The sequence below is a fragment of the Arvicola amphibius genome, chromosome 10, assembly GCF_903992535.2.
Source record: "Arvicola amphibius chromosome 10, mArvAmp1.2, whole genome shotgun sequence".
NCBI classification, from domain to species: domain Eukaryota; kingdom Metazoa; phylum Chordata; class Mammalia; order Rodentia; family Cricetidae; genus Arvicola; species Arvicola amphibius.
The window spans coordinates 49,555,487-49,578,866 of NC_052056.1; the positions used below are offsets into that span (position 1 = coordinate 49,555,487).

The 23,380-nt window shown below is 38.5% G+C and overlaps 1 protein-coding gene across 1 annotated transcript in view; it reads right to left on the minus strand.

Moving 5' to 3' along the window:
* LOC119825502 (T-cell receptor-associated transmembrane adapter 1) overlaps positions 1–23,380 on the minus strand; it is a 35,936-nt gene that overhangs the window by 7,091 nt on the left and 5,465 nt on the right. Inside the window, exons 2-3 of the mRNA XM_038346401.1 lie at positions 17,413–17,526; positions 9,431–9,467 (exon numbers count right to left, since the gene is read on the minus strand). Coding sequence (XP_038202329.1) covers positions 9,431–9,467; positions 17,413–17,526 — 151 coding nt within the window. The remainder of the gene's footprint in view (positions 1–9,430; positions 9,468–17,412; positions 17,527–23,380) is intronic.

The following is a 23,380-nucleotide window of genomic DNA, read 5'->3' on the forward strand; positions in this document are numbered from 1 at the left end:
CTGGGAAACTATCATATGCTCTTGTTCAAGCACAGGAGTCTTTCTATGGTAGAAGGGATCATATATGAATGAGTGAAAGCATAAATCATGTATTCATGTGTGTATATGTGTGTGTATGTCTGTATATGTGCAGATTTATGTGCCTATGTGTGTTTCTACATGTGTGTATGTGCAAATTAAAAACTAAGATTGAAAGCTTCTTTCACGAAGAAGGATAATATATGATTATTGAGAACTCATGTCTTAGTGACTTTTGGAAGCACATTTCATGTTCTTTGTTTGCTGGTTTGATTCTCAAAGCAATTCCAACAGGCCAACACTATATTGCCTTGATTTATAGATAAGAAACTTAAAATACACAAATGCATGACTTCTTGGTTTCAAGGTCACAAAAGTAGAAAATAGCAGGGTTAGGATTAGAATGCAGGTTGTCTGCGCTATTAGCTTTTCTGCCTGTTTGCTTGCTACCAGCACAGCTCTGAAAAGTCTTTTAAAGCTACATTGATTAAGTAAATTCTTTAGACTCAGATTGGTAGATGGAATATAAAGATTGACAACACTACAGACAGGAGAGGCATGAGACTCAGACAGATTAATTTATTGCTTAGCTTTATGAGCAAGATCAGAAATAATTACTGGTTATGAGAATTTCCCACTCTTCCAGGGCTCATTCAACCATTGGGCCAGTCCTATAGAAGGGTATGATTCCTTGTACTGCATTCACTAGAATTCTGCAATGTGTAGGAGTTAAATATCCAGAAACACAGTCAGCAATTGCAGAACTAGGGGCACAAGGTAAATTTGATAGCAAAGTCCTATGCTCTACCCATATCCTAAGGAAGTCATGCAGAAAGATACATAATCTAAAGGCTTTAGGGCAACAGTCCAGAAGATCATATAAAAACCATTGTTTCCTGCCCCTCTAGTCAAAGGGATACATGAGTATTGGTTCTTGTTAAATTTTCTTCTGCTTTATGCAAATAATGCTACTATCACAGTAAATACCTTACCAGTGTCACCAGACTGCCCTACTGATATCACTCTATGACAACGGCCCTACTGACTAAATTTTATATTGGCAGAGTTGGGACAGAGGTACATAACACTTGGTAAATGAAATTTTATGAAACAGGACCAACTGCTTTCACTTTGAGATTGCAAGTCACAGAGTATTGAAAGGAATTACAATCAAAGAAAAAGGAAGTCATTCCAAGGCATGACACTGAGTACTTCCCATACTTCGTAAAGAAGACAGAGTATATATAAATACTAAGTAAATTTCCTTAAACAGGTAACAGTTCAAAGATGGCCACAAAAAATGGTTTAAAAAGTCCAAATGTTGGCTCTCATTTCACTTATACAATAGTGAAAGACCTGATCTACAACATCCTTTCCATCCAGTACACCTTAATACTTGAGTCAATTGTCTTGATCATGGATTTCCTCTAGATATGCAGAAAATATTACAGCAAAAGTTGAAGACTTTTAATAATATGAGCCATCCATTTTCCCAGCCCACAGAGATAGCAGATGCAACCTGCAAATGATAAATCATGTCCAAAAAATGAATATCACTGTATTCCCTGTGAATGAAAATAAGATGTGATTTATAATGTCGGGCCCCGTGTCTGCAGGCTGGTCCCAAGTGATTAATCACCTCAAATAAACTATTATTCAGAAGCAGCTGCTTAGCGAACAAATTAAAAAACGTGTTTTTACTTAGCAATGCCAAATAGCTCCAGCTTATTGCAGACATGTAATAACTTCAACAACAAATGTTTGGCAATGTTTTATGTGGAAGATTACAATAATTGCTGTTTTTTTCCTTCGGCAATGCTGAGAATCAAATGACAGGTCTTGAGCATGCTGAGTGAGTATCCTTCCTCTGAGTTACATACTCAGCTCATATAGTGATGCTTTTTAAAAAATTAATAACTGAGCTCATAACTGAGACAATAATATACCCTGAGTTTGGGGTCAAGTCAGACTCAGTCTGGGAATGTCTGAAGAGGAACTCTAGTTATTAGGTAATTTATTGGCATTTCAAAATTGTAAAATCTATTATTTTAACCTCTTTTATGGTCCAAATTTTGAGTTTTCATTTAGACCATATCCAGTCACTGCTTTAAAATGTTTACTTTATTTACCTCAAGTGCTCTGTGATGTAAGTAGATTTGAATTACTCTTTAAAACAGAACAAAACATTGCTTCTGACTGGATCCCTTTGAACTTCAATCCTATAAGTTCTAGCTCTAATACTTATAAATCAAGGATGCTAAAATTACTTTATTTTTCTCAACTTCCAAATTCCATAATACAATATAGAGTTCCAACATCCAAGCAAAAAGGTAGGCTATTGCTGCAAAACTAATCAAATTGTTCTAAGGAGTTAGGGAGTTACCAGGCTGGGGAGAGAGCAGGCTTGGGGGTCTGTCAGAAACTGGTCATCTTGGCAAATGTTAGCTTGATTTACTTAAAAGCATTTCTTTGACTATGTAGAGACTTAAGTTTGGGTTGTATTGGCATCTAAGAATAAGGGCTAAGGGGATAGTTTATTAAATAAAGTACCAGACACAGAAGCACAAGGTCCTGAGTTCAGATTCCCAATAGGCTCATAAAAGCTGGGAACAGTGATGCAAGCCTGTAACCCTACGTCCTAGAGCAGTGCCAGGGGAGCCAAAGAAGATGGACAGAGAGGGTTCACTGACCAGCCAGCTGAGCAAAAATGGCAAACTCCTGGCTCTGTGGGAGACCCTGTCTCAGGAAACATGATGGAGACTGAAAGAGGGTAACAATAACACACACGTCGGGTCTTTTCACAGGTACTGACACCAGTGCATACACATAAAACACAACCTTTGTGGGGACATGTGGGCTCTTCACAAGGAGCACTGATTATCTTGCAGATACACAAGATGGAGCTTGTATCACAGTTATAACAAGAGGATGGATATGTTAGAGACACTTTTGAGTACCTGTGAGGCATGCCTATAGGCCCTCACTCTCCACAAACTGACCTCAAGTCTCTTTTGCTGAAGACAAGACACATACAACTCACTGAACATAGAGAAGTTGAGTTAGTGCCTACTCAGAGCCTTCACCCCAACATGCTAGCATCTTTGGTACAGGACAGTACTATGTACACTACTAAAGGAGAAATGTAGACACCAACACAACTACAAACGTTTGATCTACATTGGAGTCCTGCCTTTAAGATGTGCTAATGCAGTGGCGGCACAAAGCTTGTGGGAGTAACCAACCTATGTCGAATTTGACTTTAGGCCCACTCAGTGAGATGGAACCCATACCCTACACTGCTTGTGTCCCCAAGAACCTGAGACTAAATAGCCCCGGGAACTAGATAAAACTAAATACTGCTGTTCTACTAAAAGAACAGAAATGAAATGATTCCTAGTGACATTTTACTATAATCGTAGATCAGTGCCTTGCTCATCATTATCAGAGAAGCTTCCTCTTTAAGCAGCTGGGAATGAATACAGAGACCTATAGGTAGACCATTATACAGAAAAGGAGAGAACTTGGAACACTCAGCCCTAAAGGAATATTCCCATGAAATCCCTTTCCTTAGGGCTCAGGGAGAAGAGGAGGCAGGAAGAGTGTAAGAGCCGGAGTGGAGGGAGGACACCAATAGAACAGGCCTCTAAATCAACAGGATCAACACACAGATGAACTCACAGAGACTAAGGCAGCATGCACAGGGCCTTCATGGGTGTACACCAGATGGACTCCTAGTGCTGAAAGGAGTAGCGGACACATGCCCTCTTCTCCAACCCAGAAGCTATCTGCAGTTGATAACCACTTGCAAATGAAATCATTTTCTACAAGGGAGTCACACCGGTGAAATTACTTTTAAGAGTGGGAGATATGGCCATTGCTGTGGAAAATTATTTTAAGGTTTGTTACATTTATTTATGCACTGGCACAGTTTTTTAATGATGTAAAGATGTGCTGCTTTTACTTATGTTGTATTTATTTAACTCTGTGAAGCTGTGATTCTTTGCCTGACTTAAACACCTGATGGTCTAATAAAGAACAGAATGGTCAATAGCGAAACAGGAGAAAGGATAGGTGGAGAAATCTGGGAGAAGAAGAAAGAACAAGGAGAAGAGGATGTCAGAGGCCAGCCACCCAGCTACCCAGCCAGCCACAGAATAGGAGTGAATAGTAAAATATACAGAAGTAAGAAAAGGAAAAAAAAATCCAGAGGCAAAGGTAGTTGAGATAATTTAAGAAAAGCTGTCAATAAACAAGTCAAGCTAAGGCCAGGCATAAATAAGCAAGAAGAAGTCTCTCTGTGCGTGATTTATTTGGGAGCTGTCTGACAGGTCCCAAAGAGCAAAGAGTAAAGAGTCAAGAAAAGAAAACAACCACACCCATCTGTAGATGGCCAACAGAAAATGAACTCAAAGTGTCATTGGAGGCTTCCTGTCAGAGCTTTGCCTTTCTTATTAATTTTGTCTTATGTTTCAATTTTTATTTTATTATATATATTATATTCTCCCCCACAGGTCCTTTGGGTATATATTAAGGCTTCCAGTCTATTGTTTTTATGGGATTCCCTAGTGTGTGTCTCTGTATCTGTATCTGTTTCCTATGTCCTTTGGAGGGCTCTTTTCCTTGTTTCTTTTTTTTCTTATTTTGATGTGTTGGTTTTGTTCTCTTTCTATATTTTGTACTGTCTCTTAGAAGTCTCTTTTCTAATGAGAGGCAGAAAAGAATTTGGTCATGATGGAGAGGGAGGATATGGGATGAAGGGGGAGGGGAAGCAACACTCAGGATATATTATATCAAAAAAATCTATTTTTAATCAAAATAAAAAAGAAGAGACTCAGCTCCTATGTTCTAATATGATATTGGGTCAGAAAAGAACACCGGGTGATGGAGGAGTGTCTATGTGTTACTTTCATTGGTTAATTAATAAAGAAACTGCTTGGCCCAATAGGTCAGAACATAGGTGGGTGGAGTAGACAGAAGAGGATGCTGGGAGAGAGAAGGCAGACGCTTCAGGCAGTCGCCATAGGCATTCCTCATGCCTCTCCTCTCTGGGAGAGACGCGATGGAGCCAGTCGCCAGCTCAGACATGCTGAATCTTTCCTGGTAAGGCACCACTGGTGGTGTTACACAGACTATTAGATATGGGTTAGTCAAGATGTGAGTAAGAGGCTGAAGCTAATAGGTCAAGCAGTGTTTAAAAAAATACAATTTGTGTGTTGTTATTTCGGGGCTTAAGCTAGCCAGGCGGCCAGGAGCCGGGCGGGAATGCAGCCCGCCACTCCCATCACTACAACCGGGGAGGTTACTATCTTAAATATTCTCAGTCTACAGAACAGGATTTATATTTCGTTGGTATAGTCAACAAAGATGGAATTAAGAGATCCTGTGCCCTCTGTGATTCTAAACATCCAAATGTTGTCCTGAAGGAGAAAGGAAACTAAGGCACAGATGGTTGTGATAAGAATAGCCCCCATGTCTCCATGAAAAATGTGTGACATTATTTGAGAAAGACCAAAGACTGATGAGTAATTGTGCAGATAAAATAATCACAAACTATGTGACCTTAGAAACTGGGGTTAGACAGGCTGCTGGTGAACAGGGGTTTTCTTAGACCTCATGTCTCACTTTTTAATCCAAAAAAGCATCAGAGTTTCTATCCACTACCTCTGCAAGTAAAATGTCACCATAGTTTTCAGATGTTAACCCTGAAGTTTATGGATGCTGAATACTTCACCAAGCTTGCGAATGGATGACTGAAATTTACACAATTTCTGAATTTTTGGGATCTCAAATCCATAATACATTCACCGTGTACCTTCCTTACACAAAGAGAAAAGAGGTGAAGATTGTATACAATTTATGTCAAAGAAAAATGAGGCTGTCCAAGGATAAACAACACGGAGTGTGTATTTCATTTTCTCTTCTGTAAATTTGGATGTTATGTTGTCCTTGGGTTGATTATATTTGTGATCTCCTGGTACAGAAAGGACAGGAGCTTTGGAAAACAGGAAGGGCAGAGATAACATTTCTTTTCCTCTAGTGTAGCAGATTTTGCAGAGCTGAGAAGAATGAAAAGGAATTCCGGTATGATGGACATTGGTTTGCTTCTGTCTAACTGAAAAGGCTGCAGTAATTCTAGCCCCATCTCAAAGACATTGGTTTCTCCTTGTTTTCTGTTGATGGTTTTACATTTCAGTGAGTGAAGATAATGCTAACTTTGTTGTTCTGAGTCTTTAATGCCTCCCTACGAAAGCATTTTTTATCTTTAATCCACATAATCAAGAAAAGTGGACTGGTTAAATGTTCGGAAGTTTGGGAATTAACGTCCCTCTTGTTGGTAGTGTCTGCATTGTATATTCAATTTTTGCCTAAATAGAGATATATTACAATAGGCAATAGATATCTAAGGCATTTTTATCAGGCAATAGATTAAATCTTTGAGGGAAGATCTATGCCTTGCTATTTTGTAATTTTAATTTTGGAAGACTGTTCTCCACGTAACATTGAAACATCCCTGTCTCATTTGTAATGCTCAAGGATAACCAGAGTATGAAACAGAGGATGCAAAACCATGGGATGAAGAAAAACTGGCTGGAAAAGCCCAGGCTTGACTTCAGTCTCCATAGAGACAGGAGCAGCCTTAAAAGCTTTAGTTGTCATTTTGTCTTTGGGGTATAAAAGTCAATGCTGGCTGATTTCTAATTTTGCTCACCCACAGTGCATTTCAGACACATGCAGATGAGATGCTGCACCCCAAGCAGCATCCAGACAGCATCTATCTTAGCCTCTAGGAAACTTCATGATGAATATGAGGTCTTTTGGTCTCTTACTGCATAATTGTAAGTGATAAACTCTTTCCATGCAACACATGTGTATTAGTGTCTTCACTAGTCATGGCCGTTAGGAAAGTGTAGCTCAAGACACAGTGGGTTGAAGCATTTAAACTCTTATACCTGAGGGTCGGCTGATGATAAACTGCTTTCCTTCATGTAGGGGGCGTTTACTCTTTAGGCACCAGTGATCTTAGTTTATAAATTTCTAGTGTAGTGCTTATTCTTGAGGGATTATTTGCTAAATGAATGACTGTTACATAGGAACCAGCCTTTCCCCACATCTATAGTACAGAAAGAAGCCTAACTGCATTGAGATGAGTATTGTACGAATGGGCTCCTTTCCAACTCTTCTCACACTGATACCAAAGCCATCAATTTAGTCTTTAACTAAATCACAAAACTTTTCATAGCACTCTATCTTTTTTATCTTGTGGTAAAAACGTGAGCCTATTCCATCTTGTCTGAAAGTCAGAGAGTTTTAGCTTGCTCAGAGTTGTTGACAACAACTGTAGCTACACACCCTGACCTAGGGTGTGTTTACTTGGTGTTTAGGATATTAAGATGGCCCATAGTGGTTGATCTACTCCACCCTGAACAAAGGTAAGGGAATTTAAGCTCCTCTTTGAAATAGTAGGTTTGAACTAGGGAGTGGCTGCCTTCAGGATACTTGGTTTAGGATGGGTTCACTGCCTAAACAACAGAATGCTTTTCTCATAAATTAATGACTTGATGTCTCAAAGTATTGAAGCAAGTAACTATTCTAGTTTCCCTTTGTATCATGTTAAAGTAGTCTTTTGCCCTCCCCCCTTTTTGTATTGGAGCATAAAAATGTACAGAAAATTAAACATGGGCATACTCAGAACTCAGAACTTGGAATTCATCATTGAGTAATCACTTAGTTGCCCTCCCGATACTATCCTATGTCTCTTTGTTTCTTCTTATCTCTGTTGCTCCTACCTAACATTTCTGATCCTCATGCCCCTACTCTAGAATGTGAACCATCTATGGTCAGGAGCCTGGCAGAAGTCACCCCAAAAAGGCAGCACGTGACATATGGCAGCCCAACGTGGTGTGGCTCCCAATATTTATTTTTTTATTTTGTAGTAGGCTCACTTTACGCAGCCCTGGCTAGCAAGAAACTCAGAATAGACTTTTCTACCTTGCCTTCTTAGCGCTGGGAATACAGCTTAGTGCCACCACCACACCTGGCATAGTGTATCTTAATTACCCTTCAAATGTCAAGAATCAAGTTAATCAGAAAAGAGATGAATGTTCTCATGTTTGTTGTTAGCAAGTCATTCTTGATGGCATGAAATTATCTCACACCAAAGATTTCTGTATGAAGAATAGTCACAAAAATTTGTATACAGAGAATCTACCTGCATTCATATCTTGGATATGTAAAAGATATTTTTAAATAGAGCTGAAACTATTATAAAAAGCTTCAACTCTTGTCCTGTCCTGTCCTGTCCTGTCCTGTCCTGTCCTATCCTGCCTGTCCTGTCCTGTCCAGGTAGAGAGCTCTTCAAAGATTTCTCAGTCCACCATTCTGGAAGATTTGAAGAATCCTGCAAGAAATTCTCCTTATTTGAATTTTCAGTCCTAAAACAGAATACTATAATGACACATTTGGATTATAATATACTATTCAGAAAAATGAATTTCTTTACTATTATTCATGCCCTAGCCTTTTAAAAAATATATTGTACAAACTAGGCTTGATGCTACATGTCTTTATTAATCCCAACACTTGAGAGGCAGAGGCAGCCAGATCTCTGTCAATCTGAAGCTATCTTGAATTACACAGTGAGTTCCAGGACATCCACAGAGACTCTTTCTCAAAAATCAAAAAGTAAAACATATACATTATATACTTTCTCTGTAACTAAGCCAGGAAGTATTAAAGAAATGAAATTCAGTATTCTTTTAGAGTATAAATTCATCACATTTCAGTATTGATTGAAATCATCCTTGCAAGCAACATTCCACCAAGCAAGTGTGTGTGTGTGTGTGTGTGTGTATTTCTTCTCTATTTGTTTTGTTTGTTTTTTGAGACCAAGTCACTATATACCCCAGATTGATCTCAAAATTCACTATGTAGCCCAGGTTGGCCATAAACTTATGTTCTTTTTTGTCTTACCCTCTCTACTGCTGGTATTAAAGTATATGCCTTGTACCATCAGGCCTTGTAACTTATCTTAAGTTTCATGAGGTTTTATATATATCCTTCTATTCTGCTTTCTGAAATGCCATATAACTCTATATAAAAATAGACTTCATTCTTAAAGTTTCATCTTAGTTATAATATAGACATATGTGCAGATTTTGATGAGAGTTTTATAGATGTCAGGTTTGACTCTTTTTACTCTTCACTCAGCTCTTTGATTGACTTGATGTATTAATAACTAGATGATAATGTAATGGCTTCCAAATTTCAGATGAGAGTAATGTAATTATAATTTACGTTTCATTTTCTTTTCGATCAAGTGATAACATTTCTGTGGCAAATCCATAAGCAATATAGCATTTGCTACTTCCCTGATTAATTGAAAGTCATAATGCATTATTCAATTTTTACATACCTTGAAATGTATTCATCATAGTATCTGTACACTTTATCTGAAACATAGCAAAAATATACAAATTAAAAGAAATGTCTACACATTTAAAAATATTTTACCAAATGTTCTGAGGGAGCTAAGCCTTGGTGTAAATTAACAAATTTGGTCAAGCCACAACAGCTCCTACTAATTGAACTGGGGAGGATATGATTTGGTGGTGATCTGAGAGTATCAAGGGGTCCCTGTGCTAATGTTTACTCCTCAGGATGACAGTATCATGGCGTGCACTGAAATTTTTAAGAGTGGAATCTAAGGGAAAAAATTTTAATTACTCAGAATGTTGCTGTGAGAAGGGAGTAAGCATATTGTCATGTGACTGCTGGGTAATTTTTGGAAGATAGTCATAAATACAAACAAAACTGACTGCTCCCCTCTGCCCACTGACTGGAGAAGTGTTCAGGTAATCTAACCTGTAGACTTGCCATTGCTATCTGATAGGAGTTGACATAGTCAAGGGGCAGACCCTAAGCTATAACTGTTCAGATTTTGAACTCTCCAGAATTATAAGCTAAATAAAACCCTTTTCTTTACAAAGTTAACTACCTTTGGTGTTTATTGTAGTAATATAATGAACGGATAAAGACGTCTTCCTTTATGAGCCAATCAAATGTTGTTTTGGTAATTTGAGATGAAAACAAGACAGCTTGGGCATAATATTGAGCTAGATGCATGACTACATTGTGCGTAGAAAACATTGTGAAAAATTTGGGACTTCTGTTCCTGTCACCCCTGTTTCTGACCACTGCGAAACACTGGCATAGTTTCTGTCTTTAAGTTCCACTCACACTTCTGGGGTTTTTTGGTTACTTCTGTTTCTGCTCATGTTGGTTCTAATAAACCTTTTTTTTAAACAACAACAAACTCACAACAATTCTACTTATAAAGTGGGGAAAAGCGTGATATAGCATGTATTTATTTCTGTATTTAGAAGAAGGAACTGCTTACAGTCAGATCAAGACCACTTTCCAGATTTGTTTGGTGTCTTGCTTTGAATGAGAAATGTCCTCCAAAGTCTTGGGCATTTGATGACATGGTCTTCAGCTTGCTATGCTGTCTGAGGTGATTTGGGAGGTGTAGCATCATAGAAGGAAGTATGTCACTGGGGATGGGTTTTGAAAATCCAAAACCATTCTCCCTCTCTCTCTCTCTCTCTCTCTCTCTCTCTCTCTCTCTCTCTCTCTCTCTCTCCCTCCCTCCCTCCCTCTTTCTCTCTCTCTCTCTCTCTCTCTCTCTCTCTCTCTCTCTCTCTCTCTCTCTCTCTCTCTCTGCTTTGCCCTTGCCCTTGAGGATGCACACTCTCAACTTCTTGCTTGAGCTGCCATGCCCCATGCGCCACCATGACAGATTTGTATTCCTCTGGAACCATAAGCCTAACTCTTTCTTTTAGAAGTTGTCTTGATAATGATGTTTTATTACAACAAAATAAGAGTAGCTAATGAACTTGGAATTTAAGTACATCAATAAGACGATAAAATCTAGGATGATGTATCATGAAGCATACTCGTGGTTAGGAATCAGCTAATATTGAATTTGGTACCAGGGTACGTGCTGTGGGACAGTATGAAAATTGTTCTAAACCTATGCTTATCAGTCCATCTGTAGAAGAGAATAGCAAAACCTAGCATCATGGAGTGGATATGGAAATTAAAACAATGTCAAGATATTTTATAAAATGACAAAGCTGCTTATCAATATCATGTGGTCTAAATTCATATCATATAAGCCACAGTTTGTGCTCATTAAATTGGAAAGTTTCTTCATAAATGAGTGAAATGGAAATAGACTTATTCAGTTAATGAAGTGAAATAAATAATATGAGTAAAGTTTAACTTGGAAGGAAATCATGAAAATTTCACCTTTACAGAGGGAATTGCCATCAGCTAAACATTTTTGCTTATAATAAGAAATTGAAAATAAAATAAAGAATATTTTCTAAAAAATTAAATAAAAAATATAGGGCTAAGTAGTTACATTTGGCAGACTGCTTGCCTAGCACATATGAAGCCCTCAGATCCCCAGCACCACATGAACTGGTCATGGTGGTCCATGTCTCTAATCCCAGCATTTTGATGGTCAAAATAGGAGAAACAGAAATTCAAGATCATCCTCTACTATATAGAGAGTTCGAGGCTAACCCGATGTACATGAAACCTGTTCTCAAAATTAAACTAAAACAAAAAGAATGTCATTTATTAATAAGAACAAAAAATTAGATGTCCCATAAAATATTTTCCCAAACTGGCAAATATTTTTATAATAAAAGGACATCTAGGTTAAAAAATAATTGGGATATGAATATTGGTGCCTTGAAAACATACTCATGTAATGTTTGAAAGAGTAACTCGAGTAGTGAAATATCAATGAATGTTTCATCCCCAGAATAAAAAAAGAAAAAATTGCTTCTTTGTCAAAAATCAGGTGTTCGAAGATGTGTGGATTGATATCTGGGTTTTCTATTCAGTTCTATTGGTCATCCTGTCTGTTCTTATGCCAATACCAGACTGTTGTCAGTACTGTAGCTCTGCAGTAGAGTTTGAAGTCAGGGGTTGTGATGCCTTCAGAAGTTCTTTCATTGTACAAGATTGCTTTGGCTATCCTGGTTTTTTTTTTTTCCATATGAAGTTGAGTACTATTATTTCAAGGTCTGTGAAGAATTTTGCTGGAATTTTGGTGGGGTTTGCATTGAATCTGTAGATTGCTATTGGCAAGATTGCTATTTTTACTAGGCTAATTCTGCCCACCCAAGAGCATGTGAGATCTTTTCACTTTCTGATGTTTTCTTCAATTTCTTTCTTCAAAGATTTAAAGTTCTTGTCATACAAGTCTTCCACTTGTTTGGTTAGAGTTACTCCGAGATATTTTATGCTATTTGTGGCTATGGTGAAGGGTGTTGATTCTCTGATTTCTTCCCCAGCCCTTTTATCATCTGTGTACAGAAGGACTTCTGATTTTTTTGAGCTAATCTTGTATCCTGCTACATTACTGAAAGTGTTTATGAGTCATAGAAGTTCCTTGACACAATTTTTGGGATTGCTTATGTAAACTATCATATTACCAGCAAACAGTGAGAGTTTGACTTCTTTTCCGATTTTTATCCCCTTGACCTTCTTTTGGTGTCTTACTCCTCTAGACCTCAAAAACTATATCGAATAGATATGGAGAGAGTGGATAAGAATGAAAATAGAGCCATATCTATCACCATGCACAAAACTCAAGTTCAAATGGATCAAAGACCTCAACATAAAGCCAGCCACACTGAACCTTATAGAAGAGAAAATGGGAAGTACATTTTGAATGCATTGGCAAAGGAGAGCACTTCCTAAATATAACTCCAGCAGCACAGACACTGAGAAAAACAATTAATAAATGGGACCTCCTGAAACTGAAAAGCTTCTGTAAAGCAAAGGACACGGTCAACAAGACAAAACAACAGCTTACAGAAGGGGAAAAGATCTTCATTAACCCCACATCAGACAGACGTCTGATCTCCAAAATATACAAAGAACTCAAGAAATTGGTCATCAAAAGAACAAATAATCCAATAAAAAATGGAGTACAGACCTAAACAGAGAACTCTCAACAGAGGAATCTAAAATGGCTGAAAGACACTTAAGGAAATGTTCAACATCCTTAATCATCAGAGAAATGCAAATCAAAACAACTCTGAGATTCCATCTTATACCTGTGAGAATGGCCAAGATCAAAAACAGTGATAACAACTTATGCTGGAGAGGTTGTGGGGAAAAGGGAACACTTCTGGATTGCTGGTGGGAATGCAAACCGGATGTCAGTGTAGCAATTTCTCAGAAAATTAGGAAACAACCTTCCTCAAAAACCGGTAATACCACTTTTGGGTATATATCCAAAGGATGCCAAATTGTGCCACAAGAACATGTGTTCAACTATGTTCATAGCAGCATTTTTTGTCATAGCCAGAACATGGCAACAACCTAAATGCCCCTCGACCAAAGAATGGATAAGGAAAATGTAGTACATTTACACAATGGAGTACCACACAGGAAAAAAAAAAACCGACATCTTAATTTTGCAGGAAAATGGATAGAGCTTGAGAACATTATTTTGAGCGAGGTAACTTAGACACAGAAAGACAATTATCACATGTATTCACTCATAGGTGGCTTTTAAACATAAAGCCTACAAACCACAATCCCAGAGAACCTAGACAACAGTGAAGACACTAAAAGAGACTTACATAGATCTAATCTACATGGGAAATAGAAAAATACAAGCTCTCCTAAGTAAATTGAGAGCCTGGGGACCTTGGGGGAGGGTTGAAGTGGAGGGGAGAGGCAGGGAGGGGAGCAGAGAAAAATGTAGAGCTCACTAAAAATCAAGAAAAAAATTGCAATAAAGTTTTGTGAGAAAAAATAAAAGCATTAAATAATAGCATGAGGTCCTTAAAAGAATGAAAGAGGGCTAAAACTATAAAATAACAAATGAAATTAGATGCATACAGGACATTATAATATCAGAGGAACTGCAGAAGAAACACAGAGAGAAGACTTTGAAAGTCCAAGGACACCACATGCTGCACTAACCTTTAAAACAAATGTGTGTTTGGATACTAGCAAGACCATCACTGCTTGGGTAATTTTAGTTTTACAGTCTTTCCTAAGCAGGTTAATAGCCAATGATCTCTTGCTGAGCATGAAGGTGAGCAAGCTCAGGCTCCTGCAAAGACCTTTCTGTCCCAGAGGCTCAGAAGTTTATTTGAGAATAAATGGCTTGATTTAAATGTTGCCTAGTCATCTCAGAGCTACGTGGCCAAATTGCAAGCTGTGCTCTGCTACAGGGTAGCAAAGTGTGCCAGACCGTGAGCGAGAAGAGCTGGGTGAGGCTCCCCCACCCTCCCCTGTGATGCAGACACAAGGCTTGTGGTTGGTGTGGATGTGAGAGGCTGTGATGCAGAGACATTTGCTTTTATGTTTCCCCTTTTGGGTGTCTACTCTGCACACTCTGGTACAGCAAGAAACAGCAGCACATGGCTGAAACACGAACACTGAATTCTTCAGGTTCATTTCGGTCAAAAACATGCCACGGTCTAGTGAAAAGAAGTTTCACTGATGAGACTAAAACACACACAAATCACACACTTGTTTATCCTGCTCAAATCCAAGAGGAAGAGTTGAATAAATAATATTCTTTGGATTTAATGGAAGAAGAAGAAAATACATTATCAGGAAAAGAAACAAACATACTCCTCCTAAAGATTTGGACAGCGCATTTAATAAAAATAAAGATTTGTTTTGGAAAGCAGAGAGAGGACTCATTTTCATAGCTTCCAGCTAGCTGCTACAAAAAGCGTCACGACAAGGCTTGTCTTGTATATCTGATTGAATGTGTAGGTATTACGCTGTCGCTGGGAGGAGAGTTCCTTTTGTAAGCTACTTAATACAGCTCCAAAGTTTCTTCACTGACTGTTGGCCGAGGTGGAGTCATATCTTGCAAGTTTCTCAGCCACAAAGAGTAGCACAAAGATGCTAACATAAAAGTGGCATGAGGTCAATAGCAGGATCATTACACTTACAGACCATGTGGAAAGAAAGTTGGCTGGGGTGACAAAAGTCTCCTCTAACCTGTCTTGCCAAAGAAATGGAGAAAGCAAGTCCTCAGCATTAGGACTTGTGTTTGCAGAGACAATTGCTACCACCTGTAGTCTCTGGAAGAGGATAGTATTATTTGTTCCTGTGAATTGGACAAGATAGGAGGGTAGATATTCACACTGGAGGAAAGCTGGTGGGAGGGGCTGGGCAGTTGGAAAGGTGAAGGAGAGCATCTGGCCCTTTGAGAGCAACGGCAAAGCTGCTCTAAGGCTCATCATCTTGTTTGCTCATCAGTCTGTACAGTGTGCTCCACGTAAGAAGTGTATATCAAATAAAATGACCTGACAGCCACTGAAGCCTCAAAACAGCCACAGACATGGAGTCGACTGTGGACTTGCAGGAACACAGCAGTGGCTGCTATAGCCCTGAATGTTGTTAACTTGTTATATAATATAAATATGGGGACAGGAATTTAGCCAGGATCTGCAGAGGATCTCCAGGGCACAGACGAGACTGGGAAACTGATGCTGACTGAAATAATTTATTAAGTTAATTGAGTGATGGGGCCCATGAATGTTCTTGGTGATTACTATGGAAAAAAAGGAAGGAAGAAATTACTGTGGAGAAAGAGCAAGAAGCATTGCGTCCATGAGGTCTGTGATGTAGACTACACCAGGTACACAACCAATCTGATAAGTTCCAGCCCTGTGCAAAGTTATGTGCACGTTTTCTTTTTCTCACAAGACCCTTACGGTCTGCATGTTTTCCATTTGCTGTCAAATGGAAACTGAGGCACAGAGAAGTTGCTACTTGCACAAAATCTGACAGCTGAAATCTAACATCAGAGTGTATTTTAATTCACATCAAATATGATTTTCTTTAAAAGTTATGCTGTTAAAAATCAAATGGCTGGCATTAATCAAAAGAAAGGCATCATACATTCAATTTATTATTATCTATTTTCAATTTTTTCTCCACCACACTACTTTTAAAAAATAGAGCTGAGACAATAATGGCTTGTGTAATTTTTTTAAAAAAAATCAAACCTATCATGCAAAGCTAAATGCAAAGAGACTGCTTCTCTTTGTATGATGGATATGATCTGGATATTGACAAATAAAATTTAATGCACAAAGCACCAAGAGCGAAAATTATGAAAACTATTCACATTGAGGTATAAAAAACTAGTATATGTCCTCCTTGGAGACTCAGGCCCAATTTTGATATTGGATTGTTGCATGAGCTCAGCTATGCCATTCTCAAGTACCTCTCACTTTTTAAAGTCTGCATCACAATGACTTTTCCACGCTTTACGCTGCGTTATCAACACTTAGGAAGCTTCTATGTGGACCAAGGACACACTCCACAATTTGATCCACAATTTGATCGTCCTTTGCATTAGCTCCACACAGGTTTCCATAGACATATGTGCTCTGTTTAGCTCCAGTTTGCTAACTTAGTTTTAGCTCTTTTCATGAGATTGGAAAAAGCACTTTTCTTCTTCTTTGTCTTCTTTTTTTTCTCATTTTTTTATTAAAGATTTCCATCTCCTCTCCTCCTCCTCCCCCTTCCCTCCCCTCCCTTCCACCCATACCCCCACTCCACCCCTCTCCAAAGACAAAGAGCCATCAGGGTTCCCTTCACTATGTTAAGTGAGCCTTGTCAGTTTGGTTGCTCACCTTCCTGGACTTAGGGGGAGCTGGGAGGACCTTTGTCTTCTTTTTTAAAATAAATCTTTCCTGACCACTTATAGCTCTATCCTTAGATTATTAAGGCAATTCCCAGAAACAGTTGAGCTCTGGTTCTATTGTGCACTGATCCAGGCATTCAGTGTGCATGTGCCAGATACCCACTGTGTACAGGCTGTGCACATTATACCATCTTAATTATGGCATGTGTAGGTAACAGTCACCTGGCTAATGAAAGCAAAGCTAATAGCGGTAGTGACAGACGGCTGACCTGTTCCAGGCCTGCTGTGTAGTAACAGGCCCAGGCTCAGGCTGTGGCTTTTCTGAGCCTGGGAGGACTGTGTCCCTTCAGTACAACCTTGGGGAGCAAGTTCTCACTCCTGTCACTGTCTCAAAAGACCGCCATTTCCTGATTTGTTCATTTAGAAAAGCCTGCTCACTGGAATAAGTCCTTCCATCTCTCGCTCCTGAGACAGAGACAAAGCTAAGTTTGGGAGCTGCCTCTCACATCTTGAATGTTATTTTGTTCTTAAAGAGAGCCTCCAGCGTGAAAACAATACCGTAAGGATTTCTCACGGTTACAATACACTGTTAATGACATTTCATAACAGTGTCTACTCCCGAGGTCTGCCAGTGATGCCAGAGTCTGCTTTCAAGCGGTGCCATACAACAGTTTGCCAAAGGGTCTTACCTCGTTGCCGCTGCTTCTCTACATAGTGGGAAATATTGAATATCACTGATATAACCAGAGCCAAGCCCAAGAAGGCTAGAAGTCCCCAGAGGAAGAAGGGGCATCCAGAGTTTCCTGGAAACAAAAGTAGATATGTCTATGATACAGCAGCTTACCACACGTATGTTTTACTTCAACAAATGCCATGATCCAAACCACTGCCTTTAGCTGAGTGTGGCAGTTCACACTGGTGAGTGTGGCAGTTCACACTGGTGAGTGTGGCAGTTCACACTGGTGAGTGTGGCACTTGAGTGGCTAAGGTACTAGAAAGGCTAGGCGTCTGGGTGAGCATGGACTTCAAAGTAAGGGGTTGTCTCAGAATTAATTAACTAATTTCCTTCACTTGTAACGAATGGCAAATCTGCCAGAAGATTAATAAACATCGACCATCAGATATTTGCAGGTTTCAAAGTGTTGTTAAGTCTCAAAATTCAGCGTGGTTAAAGCAAGTTTCCCATATTTTTAGTGTTAATAAAATGAAAGATAAATTTGGCTATTAAAAAGTGACAAGTGGTGACTGATTATAAGATCTCAGTTCAAAATCAAGAGTACTCTGATAACCCTGAATGTTCATTTTGTGGACTTCTCTCAGATTTTATTCTTCAGACTAAAATTTTATTTGTGCGCTTTTTTCTTTTCTAGAAATCACTTGGTCCTTTTCATCAGCCCTGGGACTGTAGCACATCAGCTGTTGGAATTAAACAGTAATTTTGTAATCACGATAGCACAGTTTTATGAGCTGGAGCCGCAAGGACCTTTCCTCACTACTGAGTGTCCTAATAATGGACAGGGGAGAGCTCACTGCTATGAAGGACTCTCTCTTCATTTTATTTCTGAGCAATAAAAGGGGCTAGGTAGATTATTGCCAGTCATTACCCCAGATGATTTATCCTTACCTCCATACATTGATGAGCAACTGTGAAAATAACAGACCAGAGTTGGTATATCTTGTTAATCATGCCAACATGACCCATGCCTTACACTGATCCTAGAAGAGTAACTTCTAATTCTCTGATATAAAACCCATATCAATTAGATGTCTCCCTATGCCGGAGTGTACACCTGATACTAAAGAATCAAAAACTCAGAACAAAACCAGCCAACCAACGGAGGCCTTGCATTCAAGAAACTCTGTTGTGGTGAACAAATGTCACGTATATAATTAGAACTGCAAGCTGTAAATAGCTTGGAGGGGAAAGTAGCTGTGAGAGAGACCACAGCCCTTCAGAGTCCCAACTCTCTCACCATGAGACCAAGTCAGGGACCCTTTTAGAACCTTTTAGGAAATTAAAATATCACTTCGCTAAGCACAATAAGCAGAATGATAAAAACTTAACAGAGGAGGAATTTGTTTTGCTTCCCTCCTCTGCCTTTAAGCATTTAAGCATTTAATCATGCCATTTAAGCATGGGTGTCAACGAAATAAACTTGGTGCCTCTCTACTGTTTTCTGCATCTCAAATATGATGTTCAGATTCTGTTTCTTTAACTTATTGTTTAGTTGCCCTCAGATGTTCTTGTATTCAAGTGGGCATCGCTGATTTTTAAATAAACATGCATATAAAAGAATCATCTGTACTACATATATATTTGTGATATAGATGTGCACATTCATATACACATATAATTTACGTGTCATTTATATGTATATGTGTGAGTGTGGCATATGTGAATGAATGTGTGTGGGTGGGCACATGAAGACCAGAGGGCGTGTGGGTATCTCACTCCATCCTTCTTTGCCTTGCTCCTTTTAGGCACAGTTTCTCACCAACAAGCTCCAGTCATCCTCCTGTCTCAACAATTCTGGCTTTACAGGACTCACACAAAGCCACACCCAATGGTTTGGTTGTTTTTTTTTTCTTAAATATGGATGCTAGGATCAGAACTTGATTCTTCCTGTTTGCACTCTTACCTACTGAGCCAGCCCTGAACATTATATATTCACACATATATTGTTCCAATTTAAACTACTTTGAACTTCATTTAAAGTCAGAAATATTTGTCTACTTATTACTTGCTATTTAATTTAATTCTCTTACTCCTGTATCTTCAGGACATTATAAGCAACTGAGTAGAGGGCCATTTCTGACAATCTTCTGTGACAACATATAATGTGTTATTTACAAAATAATTTCAAGGATTAATTAATTAATAATGGAAAACTCGTAATGATAATGAAATGTGTGGGTTTTTTCTTTAAGTGGGTGTTTATGTTTCATAAAATGTAAAAATATTAGAAGCCTTAATAATGTTTTCCCTGTGCAATATTTTTATTAAAAGCACCAAATTTTATTAGGAGCAACTGATGTGTTCCTCATGAACAAAACTCCACCAAGTATTTATGAACATTCTATAATATAAAAGCTACTAACTATATCAAATATGCTTAGAAATTCTGCATGTAACATGATATTTTTATATACACAAACTATTTACCTGATTACTCACTTGCTTTTGTTTATTTGAAACAATCTCGTGTGACTCAGGCCAGCCTTGAACTCGCTAGTGCTGGGATTACACCAGTATGCTACCATGCTCAGCATTTACTGATTTCTGTTTAGGTAACTGCTTGAAAAATAAAACCACAAGGAGCCTAAGGATATTGGTAACGTACTGGCTGCTAAAATTACACACCCTTAATGCTTTTAGGTTAAAAACTGTGACGATGAATAGCCAGATGGAAGAATATATACTATTGAACCTGGAGAGATTCTCAGTAGGTAAAGGTGTTTGATGCCAAACCTCACTATCTTGAGAAAGTCCCTGGAGCCCACATGGGAAGAAGAGAGCCACCTTCTGCAAGATGTCTCCTGACCTCCATACACAAATAAACATAATTTTAAAATGTTTTTAAGACTGTATATATAATATAAAGAACTTTTATAACTTAAAACCCAAGGTTTTAAAACACAATCCGCTATCTTCTCTGAGCAGCCTGGCTTTGTTTATATATGCTCAGCTGACAGTGGTTTCATGTTCATTCTTGTTTTAGTGGATCCCACCACATCACTCAACAGTCCCAGCAGAACCACCATCTTACCATCACCACATCACCCAACACTTCCCACCATCTCCCCGTCACCACATTACCCAACACTCCCGGCAGAACCATCATCTTACCATCTAGCCCCAGATGCTCTCCTCCCTGCTGAACTCTGGTACGTGGGTGAGGGCTTTTTGCATGGGTGTGTATGCATATTTCATATATATTCATAGATGTATATGCTGGTGTATTTGCACATGTGGAGGATATGATGACCAGAGGCTGATTTTGGCTTTCTCTCTTGCTTGTCACCTTATTTTTTTGAGACAGGGTCTCTCTGTGAACCTGGATTTCACTGTTTCAGCTAAACTCACTGGCCAGCAAGTCCCTCGGTTTTGCCCCTTTCTGCCACGCAGTACTGGGATTATAGGTAAATGCCACCACAACCAAGTTTTACATGGATTTTGGGATACTAACTTAAGTTCTCATTCATGAGCAACAAGTATTTTACCTTCTGAACCCTCTCCTCAGCCCCAAGCTTTTCTTCTGGAATGTTCTTAACAGCCTGTGACATCACATTTTATTCTTTATCATAAACTTTTTCTACAAAATGCTACTTCAGATTTCTTCCTTATCTTTTGGGACTTAACCACTTTAATCTCTCCATATATACCATGCTCCACTTACTATGATGTACTTGTAGATGTCAATAGATATTCTACCGTGTTGTGTTCTTATGTCTCTGTTAACTGTCCTTTGCCTAAAATGTCTTTCTTCTTAGGTTAACTCAAATAGACATTCTTCTCTCAGAGACTTTCCTTCATCTCTTTACACGTTATCAAGCATTCTGTTAATCACCTGTGTACCAATTTCATTACCAATCAAAATTTGAACTTTCTAAGGGCCAGGCACTGTCCCCTTTATCTTTGTCTCCATACTTTAATTTCCCCATCTGTAAAATGAAAGTAATAATAATGTTTGTTGTTATGAGATTGGGTGAGAAGTTTCCAAAACAGTGCAACTAACTATTAAAATGTGTAATAGATGTTGGCTGTTGATGTTAGTATTCTCTTTGCTATGTTGTCTTCTTACCCCTGGTAAGTATGCTATGATTTCTGCAATGAATTCAGGAGATTGCCATTTCTTACTAATTACCACCAGCTCACTCAATAACTACAAAAGTGAATGAAGGGTAATTAATATCAGGTCCGAGAGCCGAAAGAAAGGTTCTGGTCAAGTTTGGCATCTAGCTACATCCACAACCCAGGAAGAGATGCTACAGATCCTGTTCTACTCATCTCTAACCCTATTGAAGGGAAGACACAACTTCCCAGTGTCTGGGGAACATGTCTCTGTGCAAGAGACAGTGATGCACGAGGCCACTGTAGCTTTGGTAAAAGTGGGAATCAATAATACTCAGAACTAAAGATATCTGTCTGCTCTGAATCTGTAATTACCAAGAAATGTGGTGGTTATTCGTTCATTTCCCAGAAAACTTGAAATAGGCAGTTAGTGGTGCCTAAGCTCAGAGGTATGCCCTCTATGAATATAAAATCTATTTTCTTTTGGGAGTTTGATTGATGTCAGAAAAAGTCTGGAAAAGAGAATTTGAAAACTATTACAAGTGGATTTAGGCTATGAGGCCAGCCACCAGGCCAGAAAATGTTTGCCTGCCTGAGGCCGGGATGTTTTCCTCTTAAAGAGTTCACTGTGAAAATGACCTCCTGGTGAGTGACCAAACATTGTTGGGAAGCCTGTCCTGAGAATTTGCTCTCTCTGCTTTTTGCTTTTCAGCATTCGAACCTAAAAACCTAAAGTGTTTATTTTCCTTAAGCTCCTACCATCCTATGGAACAAAGCCCAGATGTTTTCCTATGTGTACATAGAATAATTCTTCCTTCAGACACCTCACCAAGCAGCTAAGGTAACTGGTTATTCTCAAAGAAAGAGTACAATCCATATTACTTTTTGACAAATAGCCATCGTTTTAAAAAGTTTATTCACCACAGCTACATAGAGTAGTAACAATTACGCAGTCTACTATAATTTACTATGCATTCCCTAAGTACACACTTTGCAATTAAGTTATTGTAAACTTGCCCCAAATGTTGTACTGGATATATTGATAATTTACTTTTGGTGAAACTGAACTTTAGAAATAACCCAACCATTATTTCCCAAGTTTTCTGGGAAATGAACGAATAACCACCACATTTCTTGGTAATTATAGATTCAGAGCAGACAGATATCTTTAGTTCTGAGTATTATTGATTCCCACTTTTACCAAAGCTACAGTGGCCTCATGCACCAGATCTTTAAAAGGGTTTGGGATCTTGATCATATACTTATCTCAAGGAATGTAGAATTGATTTTGGAAATTAAATTTGACACTATGAAAATAGCTGGTCTTGTTCATAGGTAGAAAAATGATGGGCTCAGATTGCTTTTGACTGTACAGTAGGACCCAATTCCTAAGAGGATATTACAGTGTGGCCCATTGGCTAACCATTAAAGTGTACAACATGCCCTAAACTAGCAACAGAGCTTTGGAGTTCAGGTTGTAGTCAGTAAATAAAATCTAGAATTCTCCATTTCTCTTTTTGTGTTGGTTTGTTTCCCATATTTTCTGCCTTTGTTATCAGGATAAAAGAAAACAAGTTAAAAAAAAAAAGAAATGGCCATATGAAACTCATCACTAAATATAGTACTTATAAAAAATACTGCAGTGCAGTTTATTTAAGATATCTAAAATATAAGGATCTCAAGAATGATCTACTCTGACACTCCACCTGAATATTACTTGTCCCTGACCTTTCATGTAACCTTCCTTAGACACATTTCTAGAACTTTGCAATCGTCATTTTGATGAACAGTGTCCTTTAATCCTTAATTTGTCCTCCACCTTGATTTTTGTGGTTACTTCTCATACTATTATATATTTATGATAC